The sequence below is a fragment of the Cyprinus carpio genome, chromosome A13 (genome assembly GCF_018340385.1).
Source record: "Cyprinus carpio isolate SPL01 chromosome A13, ASM1834038v1, whole genome shotgun sequence".
Lineage (NCBI taxonomy): Eukaryota > Metazoa > Chordata > Actinopteri > Cypriniformes > Cyprinidae > Cyprinus > Cyprinus carpio.
In genome coordinates, this window is record NC_056584.1 from 21,390,489 (window position 1) to 21,411,604 (window position 21,116).

At 34.0% G+C, this 21,116-nt stretch overlaps 1 protein-coding gene across 1 annotated transcript in view; it reads right to left on the minus strand.

Moving 5' to 3' along the window:
* LOC109101270 (protein eyes shut homolog) overlaps positions 1-21,116 on the minus strand; it is a 194,177-nt gene that overhangs the window by 43,853 nt on the left and 129,208 nt on the right. Inside the window, 3 exon segments of the mRNA XM_042769360.1 lie at positions 2,798-2,948; positions 7,796-7,963; positions 18,382-18,611. Coding sequence (XP_042625294.1) covers positions 2,798-2,948; positions 7,796-7,963; positions 18,382-18,611 — 549 coding nt within the window.

Below are 21,116 nucleotides of genomic sequence, written 5' to 3' on the forward strand. Positions count from 1 at the left end.
CGGTTTCCTATATTCGTTTTTTTTTTTTTTTTTTTGGTTACTTATACAAGTAAAATTAAATCAGTGTGTTACCCCTGTCGGTGTCTGTTGGTCAGCACTTATTTTCCCTGACTGAACATTTCTGCCTTTTTTTAGGTCTTGGAATGTTTGAAAAGTGATGTACAGTAATAAGTTGGTCTGAGTCTGTCAGTGTAGTGTAAATTGGCCTTAAAAATGACAACAGGTGAATAAAACACACTTTCCCAGTTGCCTTCAGCATGAGTTGTTGGCACAGCAGGGTGAATATTTATTTGTTTTCAATGATGTCCTTAACTTGCTGTCTTAATGCTATTTAAATTACAAAACTGCACTCGTTTTAAAAGGTTTTAGCTGCTGGTGCACATTGGCCAATTCAAGACAATCTTCTATACAATGTTTCAGATACCATGCTGTGTCAATTGCTGCTTTAATTTTTAACTAGAGATGATTTCTTTTTATCCTGTTGAACTTGCTGTTTAAGGAGATTTGGTATAAAGGCACAATTTTGATACTTAAGACACTTAAAAAAAAAAAAAAAAACTGTTTTCACATTTTGCCCCTAAAACTGACTTGTAAGACTAAAATCCAAGTCTTGTATTATTTTTCCTTTGTGTCTGTCAAGCATCATTCTCGTTTAATCTTATAAAATAACCTTGGATCTTAAAGGGATAGTTCACACAAAATTTTTTTTTTGTCAGTATTTACTCACCATTATGTAATTACAAAACTGTATGACTTGGAAAGAACACAAAAGAAGATATTTTGGATAATATTCCAATAATATGTATTTATCTTTTATGCAATAAAGGCACACAACATTGGATCCCATAGAATTTCATATTATAGAAAAAATCTCACAGAGAAAGTAAGTCATGCAGGTTTGGTACAACATGACTGTGAGTAAATGATGACAGAACTTTTTTTTTTTTTTGGTGAACTGTCCCTGTAATTGTAACTGATGCTCCAGCTCTAGGATATGTCAAATCAACGTAATACTTTAATTTCTCATTCTACCTTCTGAATCAGGTATTTCTAAAGGATTTCATGCACAATTTTTACAGTATCTCACATCATCATTCTAAATCTTATTGGACATGGATGTGCCAATGTCAAAAGAATGACTTATTCTGTGGAATCTTGAGAACAAAGAACGCAGACATTCAGAAGAGTGCAGATGGCACATCTGACAATATCACCATTCCATCAGCCAGAGTATCTCCTCAGACGGGTGACAGAAGGAGAGAAATCTTCTCCAAGTCCTAAGAGATGAGACCACTGAGTCAAACAAAACAGCAGGAATATCTAGAGACAACTGATACAGGCTGTCGGATTGTTAAGTTAGAAGTACTTGGCATCTAAACACATCCTCTATGGGAGAAAAGCTGTTCAAGAAACCCATCAAATATACAAGTGAAATCAGAAACCTAATAGCCGAGGACTGCTATATGCATCCACAAAATAGCCTTACAGCTAAGATGTTAAAAAAAATATATGCAATAAAATGTTGCTTAAATGCTCTCTGAACACAATTACATCTGGAGAGATTTCATTAAACTACATGCTTCACATGCATCCAGGGGTGAGCTTAAATGCAACTGAATAAATGCATAAATTAAACATAGGTTTATAAACATGCCACATGTATTATTATCATACTAATACAAATCTGTAATTTTTTATTTTTTATTTTTAAGTAATTAATTTCAGGTTAAGTCTAAGCAGGGCTGTCAATCAATTAAAAATTAACTGATCCTTAAAAATCAATTAAAAATTGAATTCTATCTGTAATAGTTTTAAACTGTTGTCCTACTGTAGACTTTTGTCTCTGCATTTCAGCCTCTTAACATAATTTTTTAAAAAACAATTAATTGCACTAACATGTTAAATTGAAAGGCCTAATTATAATATTTTATGAGTCACTTGCATCATTTAATACAGTAATAGCAATAGATATGCTAATAGTGCATTAATGCAATTCTATTAACAGCCTCTTGACATTCAAGTCTTTTGAATTCTTATGCAAATTACTTTAGCAATACATTCAAGCATGGTCATATTTACTAAATATATAATGAAAAACATAATAGTGCAATAGTTTGTGACTTTTAATACATCTCATATTTGAGTGGTTATATATGTTCATTCCATTATATTGATTATGTAATTATGTACACGAGCGGTGACTGGCTCCCTCAAGAAAATGTTAATTAGCATTATTGTTATGTGTTGAAAGGAACAATGACTAATATGTAGCAGTAAATTTAGCTGTTGCTGTGTGATTATGGAAATTACAACAAAGAAATCATTAAACCCACACCATATGAAAATGCAGCTTTGACGTGACTCCCATTTTTTCTTGTTTTAAAGGAAGGCCAAATGAAAAACTTTTAAAACTTTTTACCATGCCCTCATTATTTAGTTATGCAATTTTAAAAATGTAAATAATCAGATCAAATGGCTCAGAAAAAAAAGTAAAAATTTTAAATCACTGTTGGAAACTGTACATGAATGTGTGTGTTTATTAAATTTAAAATGTAAGAGTACTACAGATGCTTTTAGAATAATTTCTTGACAAAGTGCACTGAAAAAATTCCCTAAACCTCCCTAAAACAAGAAAAAAAAACTACTGAAAACAAGAGTTAATATCTTCACAGTTCGGCTTCTCAAGCTAATTAATCTAGTTTTCAGAATGTTCACATATTTTAAAATAGGACCAAATACTAAGAAAATTATATTTTGTAGTGTAAAAAAAAAATACTTTAAACGAAACAATTCTCACCTCACTATTATTGGCACCAAGGTATTGTTCTTGATATTTTGTGGAGCAGCTGCTGTCAAAACATGAATGCCGCTGCAGCCCAACTTGGCCACTGGTCTTCCATTCTGGAGAAACACGTGGAGGAAATGGACTCCATAATTCTGCTCCCGGGCTGAAAAAGATGAGAAATCTTTCACTCTGAGCTTATCATAATGAGATTTAGAGATGACCTGTTTTAATTTGGGACTAGAAACCCTGTTTCAGTTATACAGAATATCACTATATATTATTACCTGATTCCTTCAAGCACATTGATTCATTCAGGAACAAAACAAGTGCTTAAGAATGAATCACTCACTCAACTGATTTGTTAAAAATGCTGATTCACCTGCCGCTTACAGACTTCGTTTAATACTATTTTTGCTTGCACAAAAAAAAGAAACTTATGATAATGTGTCTAAAATGTAAATTCCTGAATATTCATTTATATTAACTTTATCTGACCCATCAGAATTATGTTTTTTTTTTATTTTTTATGAATAATTCATTTAATTGTTTTCTCCCCAGTTTCACATCAGCCAACAATAAGTGGTGAGAACAAATCATGAGAATTTCAGGAAATATAAGTATATTGTTTAAGTGCATAAGCACGTCATGGTTTACAGTGTACAGAAGCACAAGGTATCACAACTAAATCAATAACCGCCTATTTTATTCCCACTTGGGCTCGAGTAGTCACACAACAATACTGTGGAGCTTCCTGCTTACTGTGGCAACAACCCCAGTGATTGCAGATGCACTTTGCACCTACTGCATCAACTACAGTTGTAGTTCTACATCTTTTTTATGTTAAGGGGATGGTGTGTAAGAAAATGACAAATTACTCCATATTGTCCCAATGGCCCTGTTACCCTGTACTGGGTCTAACGGTGCGTGCATTCTCTTGTCAGTACCTGTCACCTGTTATATTCACAATCCCTCTTGTCGGCTGATGACTGAAGCCCAGCGGGAGTCTCACATTGTGCTCGCGGGAAGGTTTTGTTTGGAAGAGAGCGAACAGATGAGATGCAGGTGTAACTCTGAGCAGTTTTCTGCATTCTGCTGCATGTCCTCTGATCAGCTTCCTTTGATCTCTAGAGTTCTACCTTTTCTTACATTCAGACAAGAGAGCTTCTGCTGGGCTGCACACCTACACATCTGAGGGTTATGATCCACCAGCGGAAAAACTTTTGAACCTAAGAGGCTAATAATTTAATGATAGGCTAAATAAAATTGTATTAATTGAAGAATTTATTAATTTCTTATTACATTATAGATCAGATACCAGTGGTGTTTTGCTTCTTTTCTTTTAAGTTTCTTAGAGAGACACAGTGGGGTTCAAAAGACTGAGGCCACACTGTAATATAATGGCATTTAAATCAGGAAATAAACAAGTTTTATGGAAGTTTTCAAAAGGTTAGAAATGTTAAAAACAAAGAAAAGTTATTATGTAAATTAAATAGAAAATCTTCTTTATTTTTCATCTAATCAAATAATAAAATTGTGACACTGAGTATGCATACTTGTAATGTAATTCAATGTAATGTAATACAGAATGAACAATTTTATTTTTTTTAAATTAGAAATGTGCAAAATATAAACATTTTTACTGGTCGTCTCAGACTTTTGGACCCCAGTGTAAAAATGTAAATTATTTGGATGAAACCAAAAATGATTAACTTACCACAAAAAAAATAAAAAAAAAATAAATAAAAAAAAAAATGTTAATCACATTTAATTTTTTTTATTTTATTTTTTTACATTTTATATATTTAAGACAATAGTTAAGTAAAATAAAGAGGAAATATTCTGTATTGTTTCTAAATCAATATTCAAATAATAATTTGTGACACTGAGCATACAAACTAATCTAATCTAATCTAATCTAATCTATATAAATATGATAGAATTTTGTATTAAAAGCATTTTTACTAGTTGTCTCAGACAATTGGACCCCACTGTAAGAACTGAAATTATCTGGATAAAATTGACATTGATCAAAAGTCCACTCGCCACAGAAAAATAAATAAATTACTAATCACATTCACGCCGGGTTGGGAGAGCATTCTAATTAAATCAGTCAGTTTCCCTTCTCTAAAATTGATGAATGTGTCACAAGCCGAACGAGAGAACGAACCCAAATGCTTGCTCCCTGTCTTTTTTTACATGGCTAATCTATAAAAGGAATTTCACGAGGACTCTGACAGGTTGAGACATGAGATAAACACTGTCAAATTGGTCATGTCAGGTGAGCTGCATATGCACGGCTAATCTGACAGGATGGAAGTAAAATGAATTTTCTAACTTGACATCAAGAGCAATCTCATTCAAAGATGACAGTCCATCCAGCCCATCTGCCTTTAATGCCAACAATTTATAGACATGACTCATCTCCTTATCAGGTTATTTAAATGTCAGGTGATTGCCAAGACCGCTGCTACTGATGTAATATGGACTGCATTTTAGTCATTTGAAATAAGCTTCAAATTTTGAACAATGTGACAGTAAAACGATGATTGATAAAGCACTTCCCACTCAAACGGATACAATATTTCACACCTCTAGTGAGTCATCATGAGCAAAATATACAGACGAACACAATTACGCCACAACAGCTATTATTAGTAGAATCACAAGATGGTCCCGCCCACAATTAGTTACATCATCACATACATTTGCACGGGGAGGGTAAAAAAATCGCCTTTTCACATGTTCTGCTATAATACTGTTAAAAAATACTGCTTGATTTCTGCTGTTTCAAAAAACAAAACAAGTTCATTCTCAAACTGACAAGCTCTAATCTCATTGATTTACTTTATCCAACTTGCTGAAGTAAGAGTGCACAGAATTTTTAATCAATTTGCCTGGAATTTTTTTTTTTGTGTTTATAAGGTAGCAGATTAACAATGAGTGCTTTTGGACATATGGTTAATATGTATAGCCAATTATCACGTCAATCAGTTGATTACAATCCTGAACTCTCAAGTACAACAGAGATTTGTCAGCAAGGCAGCGTTTAATAGAACAAAACGCACCGTATATAATATATTCTTGTTTTCCAATAATGAAACTACTTAAAATTTTAATACATTATAATTAATGTAAATCTAATTCACTCTATTACAGGTAAAAAAAAAAAAAAAAAACCAAATACTCATTAATTTGGAGGTCGGCCCAGCCAAGGGACCATATTTGTTTAGGACAAAGTAATTGAAGAGCATCATCCAGCAGGGTTTGCCAATTAGCTAATGGGATCAGCCATCATAACTTTAAATTCAGCCCGCAGCATATATCCTGGTGTGATTGATTTCACCTAGAGACATTTGCTATGTCATTAACATGTCCTGAGAGAGGACTTCATTACTGGATAAAGAGGTACAGTCAACGGTCCAGCATTTTAATTTAGCACTGACACTTACAGTTATATTCACAGTCTCATAACTCAGTTTGTGTAATCTGCAGTGAGCGATGATTGGAAGCCAATTATTCATTAACACACACTGACAGAGTGTGAGTTATCAAGTCAAACTTTCTGCATCGTTTGGATGTGACTGCTATTCAATAGACACATGTGAACAGCAAATATATCATGAACGTCATGTCAGAATTAATCACTTGTGTCTCAAATCAAATTGACAATATTATTTTTACATACGCTGTGTGTATTTATATACAGCTGTTCACCCTTATCTTGGAGCAAGCAACGAGCAGGTAGCCATAGAAACATATAATTTATGATGAATATGTCAGTGGTTTGAAATTAGCACAGATAATAAAACCTGTGTGCAAGTTTTCAGCTAGAAATGTTTGAAGACCAAATGAGGTTTCCATGGTAAATTGTGTTGGATATATTTCTGGAGTAAAATGAAAAATGAAAGCCTAAAAAAATATGGACACATCTCATCTACAAGAATATAAGGGAGAAATTCAGTACCCAGACTCTTTTTTTTTAAATCACAGATATTTACCTGCCATAACACTTGGAACATTTAGCTACTGAAAGCAGTTTTCAAATGGCTTTTACCTCCAAAGTATCCAGCGTTTACATCCATGAGTTATACTTAAAATATACACTACTGTTTAAAAGGTTTTTTTGAATTTTTTTAAAGAAATTAATACTTTTAGTAAGCGAAGATGCATTAAACTGTGTCAGTAAAGTCACAGTTAATACATTTATAATGCTACAAAAAATCTATTACAAATTAATGCTGGTCTCTTGAACTTTGTGTAAAAAAGATTTCCACAAAAATATTAAGCAGCAGAACTGCTTTTAACATTTATAATAATAAAAATACCAGAATATTAGATACCAGCATATTAGAATGATTTCTGAAGGATCATGTGACACTGAAGACTGGAGTAATGGTGCTTTGCATCACAGGAATAAATTACATGTTAAAATATATTAAAACAGAAAATTTTAAATTATAAAAATATTTGACAATATTTACTGTATTTTTGCAGCCTTGGTGAGAATAAGAGACTTTGAAAAACATTAAAAAACCCTGACACCAGCTTAAACCTAGTATATGATGAAATATTTGATCAAATATTTGTGATTTACATGCTCACAAAAATGATATTTTGTAAGAATACTAAACAATTGAATTGCCATTAATCGAGAATATATTATTTATTTACAGCTAATGTAGTCTAGCTGCAGGGGTTAACGGGGCCAGCCAAACCTCGACCCCTTGCTTATACACAGATGGTATTAGGGCAAGAGGATATTCTCAGACTGCATTTTAATAGACAAAAATTAGTATGCGTCCCTGTGTGCAAGGTGAGTCATCTATATTTTGGTCAGTTTCCCAGAAGAGAAAGTCAATTTTAAATGTGTACATATCCTAAAAATTCATTTTAGCATATGGATGAGCTCAAAGACAGTGTTCCAGACAAGCACTAAAAAACACAAAACTCCATTTTGATTTCATGGGGTCTTTTAAGAGATGTATTCTCCCAGTGGCCTCAGATACTCACAGTAGAGAATAGTACCATGAGGTGTCTTGCTCTTCATTGTCAAATACATGGTCCTCCTGTCCTCAGAGGAATGGCTTGTAAAGTGAGTGTCTGACAGAAACAGGGATGTCAGAGACGGCAACTCCAAAAAAGAGGTACCATCAAATTGAGGGAAAAACACTGTGGTATCTGAAAAAGAAGAGAAAAATAACAATAATTCTGTTGGTAAAAGGCAGAGCTGGCAGTTCAGTTAAAAAATCCAAAATTTGCACCATTTTGTCCATAACAGTTAGGGATTTTAAATGCATGTGGTATGACGAATACATTTTATAGAAGTGCAAATATTTCTTGAAGTGTCAAAATTTTGGAATAATTATTATTTTATTTTTCTTATTATTATATTATTTAAATGTATTATTATTTTGTTTTTGAAATAATTTATTTGATCAAATATAAGTAATAACAGAAATATCGTATAATAGTAAAACAATTAATAGAAAATTGTTTTTGATTGGAATACAATTTAAAATATAACTTATGCAAAGCTGAATTTTCAGCATCATTACTGCAGTCTTCAGTGTCACACGATCCTTCAGATACATTTTATTATTATTATAATAAAATAATTAAAATTTAAATTTAAAATTATTATCATATATGTTGAAAACTGCTTGGTTTTGCTCCTTGATATTTTTTGTAAACTCTAATATACTGGCATTTAAAGATTTGGGCTTAAGTATGATTTCATGTTAAAAAATGCTTTTATTTAGTCAGGATGCATTAAATTAATCAAAAGTGACAGTAAATATATTTATAATGTTACAGAACATTTCTGTTTCAAATATATGATGTTCTTTTGAACTATGTATTGATCAAAGATAAATATTACATATAAAGATAAATATTTTTTCACAAAAATTAAGCAGCAAAAGCGGTTTTCTACATTGCTAATAAGAATTATTATTAATAACTGAGCAGCAATATTCATTGCTAAAATTAGGCACCAAATCAGAATATTAGAATGATTTCTGAGGTATTATTTGGCACTGAAACTAAAATAATTGCTCATCACATGAATAAGTTACATTTTATAAAAAATTAGAAAATAATATTTATTACTCTTTTTACTGTATTTTTGATAAAGCAAATGCAGCCATATAATTAAAAAATTGGTTTTAGACAAAGTATAGCATTCCCATGTTTAGTCATCTGATTTTTAGTCATCAAATACTAAAATGCATAAGCTATAGTTTATTTGACTTCTGGTCGTTTCCTAGTATAACCTCCAAGATGAATGCACAGTCAAGAGCAGTCAGTAATGTCTGCAAGACTCTGATAAGTGGCCTACACGCAAAAGCAGGAGGATCCTGTCAGGACGTGTTGTGGAGCAATGTTATCTCCCACAGGGTGACAGACGACAGTGACTTTAGGGGAAGAGGAAGGTGGATGTTGTGTGCTATGGTCCGGACCTCTCTGCAGCAGTAATGATCTGTTAGCTTTTACACAGAAGGCAATGTATGCAGCACGACACTGTCAAGGGATATGTGACAAGACTTCAACAGTGAACGTTTGTCAAGGTGTTGCTAGAACAGCGGTCTATATACCACACATTAAGGCTGATTCAGCAAGAGGCAGGATGCAGTTCTCAGGGAGGCCAGGAAAGGGAATTTACTGTACATGACTTCTGCAATGACATACTAAAACACATCTAACTAACCAACACAAGGGACCAGTTTTGGTTTTAACACTAGTAGAGACATTTTAAAGCCTTTTTTTAAGCTGTCATTTTGAAGAATAGTTCAAAATACATTCCAGTATGAGTAATATGTATAAATCTAAAACAAAAAAAAACAAAGAAAAAAAAAAAAAACCTATAAAACTAGGGCTAATAAAGTAAAAAAAACCCTGATCTTATGATTTCCAAAAAATCTTCAGAAAAAAAAAAAAAAATCAAATCAGTAAATTCTGTAATTTCTTATTTTATTTGTACATTTTCACACTATTTTTCATTTACAACATTATTTTACATATTATTAAAATGTGTATCATATACACATTCATTGTTTTACATTTTTAAAACTATTTTATTTATTAAAACATGACTTATTTATTAACAGAATAAAAATAATTTGTGATTAATCTTATTTATGACCAATTTTTTGAAAGCAGAATGAAAATGTAAATGTGTCAGATTCAGTAAATGTATTTATACAGTATAACAATATTAATATTTATATATTTAATACATACAGTTATAGAATTTGAAATTTCAACTTTCAATCTGTAATTTTTTCCATTTACAAAACTATTTAATTTACACATAAAAACATTTCATAATCATACAATACTTCTATGTATAAAGATTTTACATAGGACTGCTAAAAATAAAAACATTATAAATATGTTTAAAATATTATCTGGAAGGTACTGTACATTGTAATTTTGAAAACAATAAAAATGTTACATTTTGTAAAATGTTTTTACATTCATTGTATCAATGTTAATATTAATATTCTCCAGACCGCAGTTTGGAAATCCCTGTTCTATAATTTTTTAAGGATTTACAGCTCATAGACATATAAAATCAGATTATTTTTCTTTGCTCTCTATATACAGTACGGTCTGCTCTGGTTGTAGTTGCAGATGCAGAGCTTCAGATAATGATCCATTATGATCAGCATGATGAAGCGTTTGGGTCTAACATTGTGTCTAGCTGCTTGTTACAGATGCTGGTTAGGCAGAGGCTTGACTGCAAACCATCCATCTTGAAAATAATGACAGTAAGAGACAGAATATCCTCCCAAAGATGCTATGAAAAATTAATGAGTCTTTGATGACCCCTTTGACCTTTTGGATCTGCATTTATGTGACACTGTGCTGTTTTTGTTGTTATACCACAGAGACTCACATACTTTCATTTAAAGAAATATCTTCTTACTTGCTTAAATATGAGAATTGATAAATGCACTGTATCTATACAACACTGAGGCAATACTGTAGCAGAATTTGCCATTTTCACTTCAGAAACGTGTCTATAATAAGATTTTCAGGATGGACGATAAATCTGTTTAGTAGAACCAGAAGAATCTGTCACACTTGTGTACTAGGATTAATCTCGCCTGTTGCCCTAGAGAATATTACTGTTCCGCTCCTTGCATCAAGCACCAACAGTGAAAATAATTGTTGTGCCAAGTGGCAAACTCTAATTTGACTCAAACTAAAGGAAGAGAGGCTTTACTGTCAAATCCCTAGGCTTGTTATATAATTCTCATCGAAAAACTTTGTCAGCAAGTAAACAGCCCTCAAACTCCACCCTCTCCGGCACCCAGAAGGGCCACCGACACCGAACAGAGTTGAGGCTCAGAAAGTGGCCAAGCAAATCAAGCGATTCCCAGCGCTCCACGCAGATTGGACTGCAGTCAGACCGAAGGAGCCTTTCAAAAGGCTTCCCGATTCCTCTAACTCAGCAGAAAATAGTGCACACTCTCAGGGCTGCTGTTTAAGGGGGAGTTTTACGAGGCTGATGAACCATGAGATAAGCACAGATACTGTCTTGATGGATAGACAAAGGGAAAGAAAAGCAAACGACCAGCTGAAAGAGGTGACTGTGCCTTTTTCTTGAGTATTATAGACAACCTCAATGCAGCAAACAGTAGATACTATGCTCTCAGTGGTGACAAGGACTAACTGATTTACAAATGGTTACCATGATTTATAATATTTTTTTGAAGTTTTAAATAAAACAAAGTAGTAGTTTTACAAGAACATACTATTTCAGTCTTTCTACTTAAAAAATTCACATTCTTGACACTGTCGCCTTAATATTCAGTAATACTACTGATTTGATTCTACAACATCGACACTGTTACTGACCTGAACTGAATCAGCACTGAATGACTCAAGCTGAATAACGGCACCATTGCCTTCTGTAGAGCTGATTTATAGCCAAATCGAATTTGTTCAGTTGACGAATCTTGCAACACTGACACTTACTGACCTGAACTGAATCAACACTGAACAGACCGGAGCTGAATAATGAAACCACTGTCTTCTGTAAAGCTGCTTATAGCTGAATTGAACTTGTTTCATAATTGAACTTTACACAGTTATTGAACCAAACTGAATCAACACTGAACTGACTGGAGCTGAATAATGTCACTATTGTCTTGTTTGGATTTGCCACATATTTGATAAAGCTTGATTGATTCTGTTACTTTTCTGTTTAATACTGTGAAGCTGCTTTGAAACAATATAGTTTGTAAGAACTACAGGTGCTTCTCATTAAATTAGAATGTTGTGGGTTAATTTATTTCAGTAATTCAACTCAAATTGTGAAACTCGTGTATTAAATAAATTCAGTGCACACAGACTGAAGTAGTTTAAGTCTTTGGTTCTTTTAACTGTGATGATTTTGGCTCACATTTAACAAAAACCCACCAATTTACAATCTCAACAAATTAGAATACTTCATAAGACCAATAAAAAAAAAAAAAACATTTTAAGTGAATTGTTGGCCTTCTGGAAAGTATGTTCATTTACTGTACATGTACTCAATACTTGGTAGGGGCTCCTTTTGCTTTAATTACTGCCCTCAATTCGGCGTGGCATGGAGGTGATCAGTTTGTGGCACTGCTGAGGTGGTATGGAAGCCCAGGTTTCTTTGACAGTGGCCTTCAGCTCTTCTGCAATTTTTGGTCTGTTGTTTCTCATTTTCCTCTTGACCCATAGATTCTCTCTGGGGTTCAGGTCTGGTGAGTTTGCTGGCCAGTCAAGCACACCAACACCATGGTCATTTAACCAACCATTTGGTGCTTTTGGCAGTGTGGGCAGGTGCCAAATCCTGCTGGAAAATTAAATCAGCATCTTCAAAAAGCTGGTCAGCAGAAGGAAGCATTAACTGCTCCAAGATTTCTTGATAAACGGGTGCAGTGACTTTGGTTTTCAAAAAACACAATGGACCAACACCAGCAGATGACATTGCACCCCAAATCATCACAGACTGTGGAAACTTAACACTGGACTTCAAGCAACTTGGGCTCCTATCCTCTCCACCCTTCCTCCAGACTCTAGGACTTTGGTTTCCAAATGAAACACAAAACTTGCTCTCATCTGAAAAGAGGACTTTGGACCATTTGGCAACAGTCCAGTTCTTCTTCTCCTTAGCCCAGGTAAGACGCCTCAGGAGTGGCTTAACAAGAGGAATACGACAACTGTAGCCAAAATCCTTGACACATCTGTGTGTGGTGGCTCTTGATGCACTGACCCCAGCCTCAGTCCATTCCTTGTGAAGTTCACTCAAATTCTTGAATAGATTTTGCTTGACAATCCTCATAAGGCTGCACTTCTCTCGGTTGGTTGTGCATCTTTTCTTCAACACTTTTTCCTGGCAATGAATGTTTGTGGCTTACCCTCCTTGTGAAGGGTGTCAGTGATTGTCTTCTGGACAACTGTCAGATCAGCAGTCTTTCTCATGATTGTGTAGGCTAGTGAACCAAACTGAGAGACCATTTTGAAGTCTCAGGAAACCTTTTCAGGTGTTTTGAGTTGATTAGCTGATTGGCATGTCACCATATTCTAATTTGTTGAGATAGTGAATGGTGGGTTTTTGTTAAATGTGAGCCAAAATCATCACAATTAAAAGAACCAAAGACTTAAACTACTTTAGTCTGTGTGCATTGAATTTATTTAATACACGAGTTTCACAATTTGAGTTGAATTACTGAAATAAACTTTTCCACAACATTCTAATTTAATGAGAAGCACCTGTATATAAATAAAGGTGACTTGTTCCATTCAATTTACAAGCAATTTCTAAACGTAAATTGTTTCTACACCATTACAAAAAAAAAAAAACAAAAAAAAAAAACATTACAATTGTGAGCTCAAAGGAATTATTTAATACAGTGTCTGCTTGATTGTGATATTTCCCATGAGGAAACTACAAATGAGTCAGCCCTGAATATAGCAGCCCCCTTGCTTTGCATAGTGCCAAGAGGGACAAATAACATTTCAGTGGATTACTTAATTATCTGCAAATTAGCACTTTGAGAACAAATGGCGGAGGTGATGAGAAAAGGGCATAAGAGCGCAGAAGTGCGGAGTGAGCTATTGAGAGAGGTCACCGGTTGCCTTCCTGCTTTTTATAGGACTGTTGTCTCATCCTGGACAGTTTGTTTCATCAATAAATGCCTGAAAAAAAGAATCAGTCACTGCAAAAAGCCTGATCAAGAAACAGGTAAATGGATAAAGTGACGGACAGCTGTAAATGCTCTCCGAAACCCAGAGTGCACCATATGCACAACACAGAGCTCTTTTCTCCTTTAGGGACTCGTATGTCAAGATTATGCCCCAAAATAAGTCCGAAAGCAAGCTGAGCAGTTTTTTACGGAGGACACCATCTTGTTTATATACTAATGCCCTGACACGAAACCCTGTCTGTATTATTACTCTTGAGGTGTAAGGCACATGTGCATCCGTAGCTCCCAAAGGAGGGCACAATCTGACCAAGCTGTGAAAAATGCTGAGAGGCAAATAAAGTCATTTCATCTTGATGACAACTTGTCATTAGGAACATTGCTGACATCATTTTTTTTTGACTATTCAAATTTCACTTGTATATGTGCTGGTATTGTATTTTGCTCCCCATATTTTTTGGAATATAATGTAGGACTGAGGGTACAGCATTTGCATAATATGGTAACACTTTATAGTAGGTAGGGTTCAGTTTGTTAACATTATGCATTAGGTATCAAGTTCTTTTTATTTTTTAATCTAGGTTAATGTTAACTTATACTAATGTTCAAAGTAAATAATATTTTTTCATAATATACAGTGTCATTCAAAATTTGGGATCAGTATGATTTAAAAAAAGAAATGAATAGCTTTATTCAACAATGATGCATTAAATTAATCAAAAGTGACAGCAAAGACATTTTCATTCATCAATGATTTCTGAATAACCATGGGACATATAACGCTGCTGAAAATTAAGCTTTGTCATCACAGGAATAAATAATGTATTAAAGTATATTAAAACAGAAAAATTGTTAAATTAAAATAATATTTCACAATAATTAAATTTTATGCAGCCTTTTTAAGCATAAGAGCCTTCTTTCAAAACATTACAAAATCTTACCGCCCCAAATTTTTGAGCAGTATAATTACAGACTTTCCACAGCCTGAGACAATAATAATTTAGCTAGATGCTTTTGCAATGGTAAAACATTACAAAAAAGCTCCTCACCCACCCTGCAATGATTTCCAATACGAACAGCAAGGAAACACTGCAGCTGATTTAACACACTCACTTCACTCTCAGGTTGTAAAAGTCCCACAGGGAGACATAACAGAGAAAAAAAAATCACATAAAAAACCCACCATAAAAACTCTTTTGGACTCTTTGCAATTAATGTACAGTAGAAAGAGACTTTAATTATAAACCTCACAGGAATCAAGATGGTCTCAGACATGGAAATGCATCTTTAATTTTGTGGTCACTAAACACAGCCTCGCTCAAAATTAATTTTTTCAAGTTATTTTAATTTTGATAAAAATCATCAATTTGGTCATTTTGATTCAGAAAGAAAGTAAAAAGTGGTACTGAATGAGCAGATGAGTTGTTTATTCTGTAATTATTTAGACTATTTGCACCTGTTTGAATAAGCGGATGTTATTCTTTATACTGTACCTGTACCGCCTTTTAAAGGAAAATATTATTTCAGTCTTTCTACTTCAAAACTTCATGTTTAATTCAATGTGTTAGTTACTGTTTTCAAACTGGTATATCATCTCTGAGGTTGAGTTGTCCTCTTATTTGTCATGTGACATTGGAAAGATTGAGTGTGACCCTATCGCTCCCCTTCCATCATGAAGTCACAGACACCCTCTCATCTTTCTCACCCCTTCACCCTCAGGATGTTTGCCTCTGTTTTGCTGTGACATGTTTGCTGATACTAGCTGGTAAACAAAGTGATTATGAGAAGACTAAATTATAGTGACAAGAAGGTCAGTTTATCTATATAGAATTTTAGAGATCATCAAAAAAAAAAAAAAAAATTTCCCCAGTTTTTTTTCCCCTCTTAAAACTTTAAGAACATGCTGTCTTATGTTTGATTTCTATTATGAAGGTTATATTAACAGAAACAATAATCAGTGAACAATAGTCATGACTTGGGAAGTCGTGGCCTAATGGTTAGAGAGTCGGACGCCCAATCGAAGGGTTGTGAGTTTGAGTCTCGGGCCGGCAGGAATTGTGGGTGGGGGGAGTGCATGTACAGTTCTCTCTCCACCTTCAAAACCATGACTTAGGTGCCCTTGAGCAAGGCATCGAACCCCCAACTGCTCCCCGGGCGCCGCAGCATAAAATGGCTGCCCACTGCTCCGGGTGTGTGTTCACGGTGTGTGTGTGTTCAATGCTCTGTGTGTGTGCACTTCGGATGGGTTAAATGCAGAGCATGAATTCTGAGTATGGGTCACCATACTTGGCTGAATGTCACTTTCACTTTCAAGTTAGACAACAGATGACATAAAAGTGATAATTTAGGCATTTCATTTTGATAATGCAACTAATTGCCGCTGAATTGTTTCTTCTACCCTAGTCATTCTTCAAATCATGCCTTATATTATTATTTAATCACCATTACTTTTGCTGTGCTATCCTTTTAGTTTCTCTTAAAGATTCACTATGAAGCCTGTTGTTGCAGTGTTTGTTGTTTGTTTGTATTCCAAGTTCTTGATCTGTCTTTCCTAATTTGAATGTCCATTTGATACCTATATAAGGCTGACATGGTCAAAAGTAAAAAAAGCAAAATAAAACAATACAGCTTTGAAACAAAAGCTCTGTTGTGTATGCCTGGGAAAAGAAAAAAATAACAAAAATGAGAAAAAAGGAGAAAGCAGAACTACTGTCAAATGTACTTAGGAAACAGCATTCACAATAAAGAGGATGGCCTAAGAGGAAGGACTAGAAAACTGCTTTCCATCAGAATTTGAATTTATCACTGGTCCCCTTGTTTTATGGAAAAACATTTTCATCAGTTATTCCAAAAGCAGTTGCACTGAATGCAATATGATGTAATGTTACTATACCATTCAGTGCAGTAAATATAAATATATGCAGATGTCTTCAGATATGTGCTTGCTTGTATAATATACATCTCTATACATATGATCAGATTTAAAGTGCAACTTTTTTATGCAGAGAGTGCAAAACAGAGCTTAAAAAAAGCAAAACAGAAGCTCCTAAATATATATAATTTTTTCCGTCATTTTCAACAAATGGTCAATAAAAGGAGGTGCTTAAACATTCATAAAATGTTGAAACTACATTTTTACATATGATATATTAATTATATATGTACGTTTTCATATACGTAATTTTCTATATTTTTTTCTTTTCTTTCAGATTTGCAATTTACTGTATGATGTTATGATGTATTATATATATATATATATATATATATATATATATATATATGTATATATTTCATTAAAGAAGCTATTTTTCATGCTAGCCTACTTTTGTGTTAAATAATAGTTCTCAGTAAAATATTTGTGCCTTTTGTGCCTTTTTATTTAAAATGTAATTTTGTATCATATTCATGAGAAATGCCAAGTATTTTTCCATAATCAGTAGTAAACAAATCTGAAAATACTGACAGCTTTATCTGAAAAGGTCTTTTTTCTTCTCATACAGGAACTGAACTGATCTTTTTACAAACACATCAATCAATGTCTGGCAGTGCACAAAAATAGAAACCTGGGAGAAGAATAAATGATTTTTAATTAATTTGAAGCCAATCATCTCACCGCCAGAGCATCTGAATGTTACATCAATAGAGACAGATGAACTTGTAGCTCAGCAAATTAGCTCTTTACCTGAGCACTGACTTATTGATACAAGCCAAAACATGGTGAGTCAGCAGGAGCTGAAACAAAATACAATAAAAAAAAATCACTTTTCAATAAAAACTCGATTGGTGGTGATTTTGATAAAGGGAATGTCCATTGTCAGTTCAGAGTTGAGTGTGAAATAATCTGCCATATTCTGCAGTTCAGTACAGTACATTGAGCGTCAGTCAATATCAATTGGGTTCAATGTGTAAAGACTTTCCACTCACCAGAATTTAATATCATTCATGTCTTATCCTGGCATGAGGCAGAGGAGGTAAAATGAATCTGGAGAACACAGGTGACAGGGTCACCATCTCATTTGTAGTAGGACTCAAGAGGTGAGCAGATAGAGGGGTTTCTGACATTACAACTCGCTTACATGAACCTTACATTAATCACATCACAAATTATTTCAAGTGATCCCTGGACCAACAACAGTGCAAGATTTCCATTTTCCTTTGCAAAAACGGGCCATGCATCTGCCTCCAACACCGCTTCTGTAGTCAAAACATTTGGTGGGAGATCATTGCCTGGTTTAGGAGGTGAGGTACTATAGTATGTATCATTACGATATCAACCAAAATGTCGTTTTAAAGCTCCACACCAAATTAGACTGTTCATTAGAGTTAAATGAAGGGAGGTATGCTAATTTACTAGTTCAGTAATTCAGTAGGGAGGATTTCAGCTGTGATGTGGAGGGGAACTAGAGGTCTCACCTTGTTCACACAGGCGTCCTGTGAAGTGCAGAGGACAGTCACAAAAGAAAGACGAGGCTCCGCTGGGAAGAGAGATGGGCCGACAGGATCCGCCATTGAGACAGAGCCCCTGTGGGCAGACAGGTGAAGGCTGGGTGGGTGGGATACGCCTGTCAGGAGGGGTTTCCACTGTGATGAACTGAGGAGGGGAATCTGTGGAGTTTGCTGGAGGGTCGTGATGCCATGGAGATCTACAGTAAAACATGCGAGCAAATGAAAAGGCGAGGATTAAACACTGAACTACACTACCATAGGGCATATTTACTAATCAGTAATCACTTATAATTATTTCAGAGCAAAAAACATGTGTTTAATTCACTAACCACAAGCAATCAGGTTTAACCAGGCAAATTATTCACAATTACCCATTTATTCATGAAACTCAGTGATATCTGAGCCTAATCACATCAATTTGCTGTAAAAATGCAAGTGGTAAATGAAACGTCATTTAAAAGAGATGTTTGTAGGCTGTATGGCATTCATAATTTAATTGCGAATGCCTTTTAAACTCCAAATCAATTCCTGAATTTAATTTGAGTTAGCACAGAGGATACAAAATTAAAATGAATTTGAAATTTAAAGAAATTTAAAGGTTTTGTCTAGATAAAACTTGTTGATGGACAAACAGAACGATGGATGGACGGACAGACATTTGTGTTTCCTCCACACTCTAACACTCAGAAATTACCCACAAGATCAGGAATTGCATTTTCCTGATTTGCATAATTCCTTTAATGAATTGGACACTAAAACAATGCAGACTGCACATGCAAATAAGCAGTGCTATCAGTGGGTGACATTCATTTTTAGTGAACCCCCCCCCCCCCCCCCCCCCCCCCCTTGTGTTTTTATAAGAGGGGCAAAGGATATATAGAGCAACCTTGTCCACAATCCTTAATCTTATAATTAGACACAACACAGACAAGCCCCATTTGTAAAATTAAAACCATACTCACATGCATTTAAAAAATCTATATTAATTATGCCGTTCAACACAAAATAGATGTGCATCAGTATGGACATAATGACCTAAATCTAAAGACAGCCTGAGTAAAGATCACTTCAGACATCTGAGATGTTGTTTGACTATATGCTGTCATTTTATGGGAAAGAGCAGGTCCAGCATTCTGCTAAACATCTGGTTTTGTGTCAGACGAATGAAGGATTGGCTATGGGTTCAGAACAACATGAGTGTGAGTAAATCATGACAATGTGAAATTGATGTCAGCATCATCCCAATGAGTCCAAAGAAATATATTGGCCAGTTTCTCTGACTCTTAAACCATGATTTATAAATGGACAAGCAATATAATACACTTTATCATGTTATCATGTTATCACTACCCTAATTATCATAACTAAACAAATAAGGCATGATAGAGTAAGAAGCTTTCAAAACACACAGTTATGCCTACATATCAATCACTTCTTCAATTAGTAACCACTAAATCAGCTCACAGAACAAATATGATATATCATTCAAATGGCCCTGATTAATGTGTCCTTTCAAATCATGTGAGACTATACCATGTAAGATGCCACAAATTGTCTTATTCATTTGGAAACCCCATCTCTCCAGTCCACTGCAATTCCAGAACGATGACAGAACAAAATAAATAATAAAGTAAGATAATATATAGAGAGAGGGGAAATCTACCTCATTTAAATATTAACTAGTCTGTGTGGTTCCCAATTTTAGGTTCTTTTCAAGACTCATTTCCTGTTGCTTTGTAAAACAGGGTTTTTACAGAAACAGCCAAAAAGCCAAAATGAGTGCTTGCATTTTCTTTGGAACAATAACACATGATGTGTGAAGCCAAACACTTAAACATCTCCAGAATCTCACTCTTGATGAGCAATTTGCACACAGCATGAACATACAGCACCTGTGCACTCAAGTGACAAGCTAAATTATAGATTTTGTCTTTGAGAGACAGCTGACAAGAGTGGCAAATAGCACATCCAAGAGCCATGAGGCAAGAAGGAAAAATATAACTTATGGCAGCAACATTGTGGAGTGAAAATGCAGCTTTCCTTTTTTTTTTTTTTAAGAAGTATTTAACTACATTGTAGGCTATTAGGAAAAAGAAAACCAACATAGCAGCTATTTCAAGGTGCAAAATCTTAAAATATATATTTTCAAACTCAGAACTAACAGATTATATAATTTATTATTCAATCATAGCAGTATTTATACGGCTCAATACTTTTTGAATGAATGAATCTTAATGGCATTAAACAGAAAAATTCACATTTTATTTATTTATTTTTAAATAGTCCTAAAAAACTCCAGAATGTACTGTAACAGTTGAAAACAGCGATGAACTGCAAAGTTTAACATTTCTCTATTAAAAACTGAAAACGTAACCTTACCTGGATTGGACTTAAGATAATTCAAATGTCTGAGGTACCAATTAAGACATTTATGATTTTTTTCTTAAAGAAAATCTCAATTCATTAAAACAACATTAAAGACAACTTTACATTATAGACAAACATTAATGGCAAGGTTACATTTCATTACAAACACAAACACTTATCTTAAGTTGATTTTTGTATTGTTGTTGTTTTTCAAAAGTTTGGGGTTGGGAATTTTTAAATGTTTTTTTTTTTGTTTTAATTAAATTATTTGATAAAACAGTATTAAAAACAGTAATATTGTTAAATATTACTACAATTTAAAATAACTGTTTTCT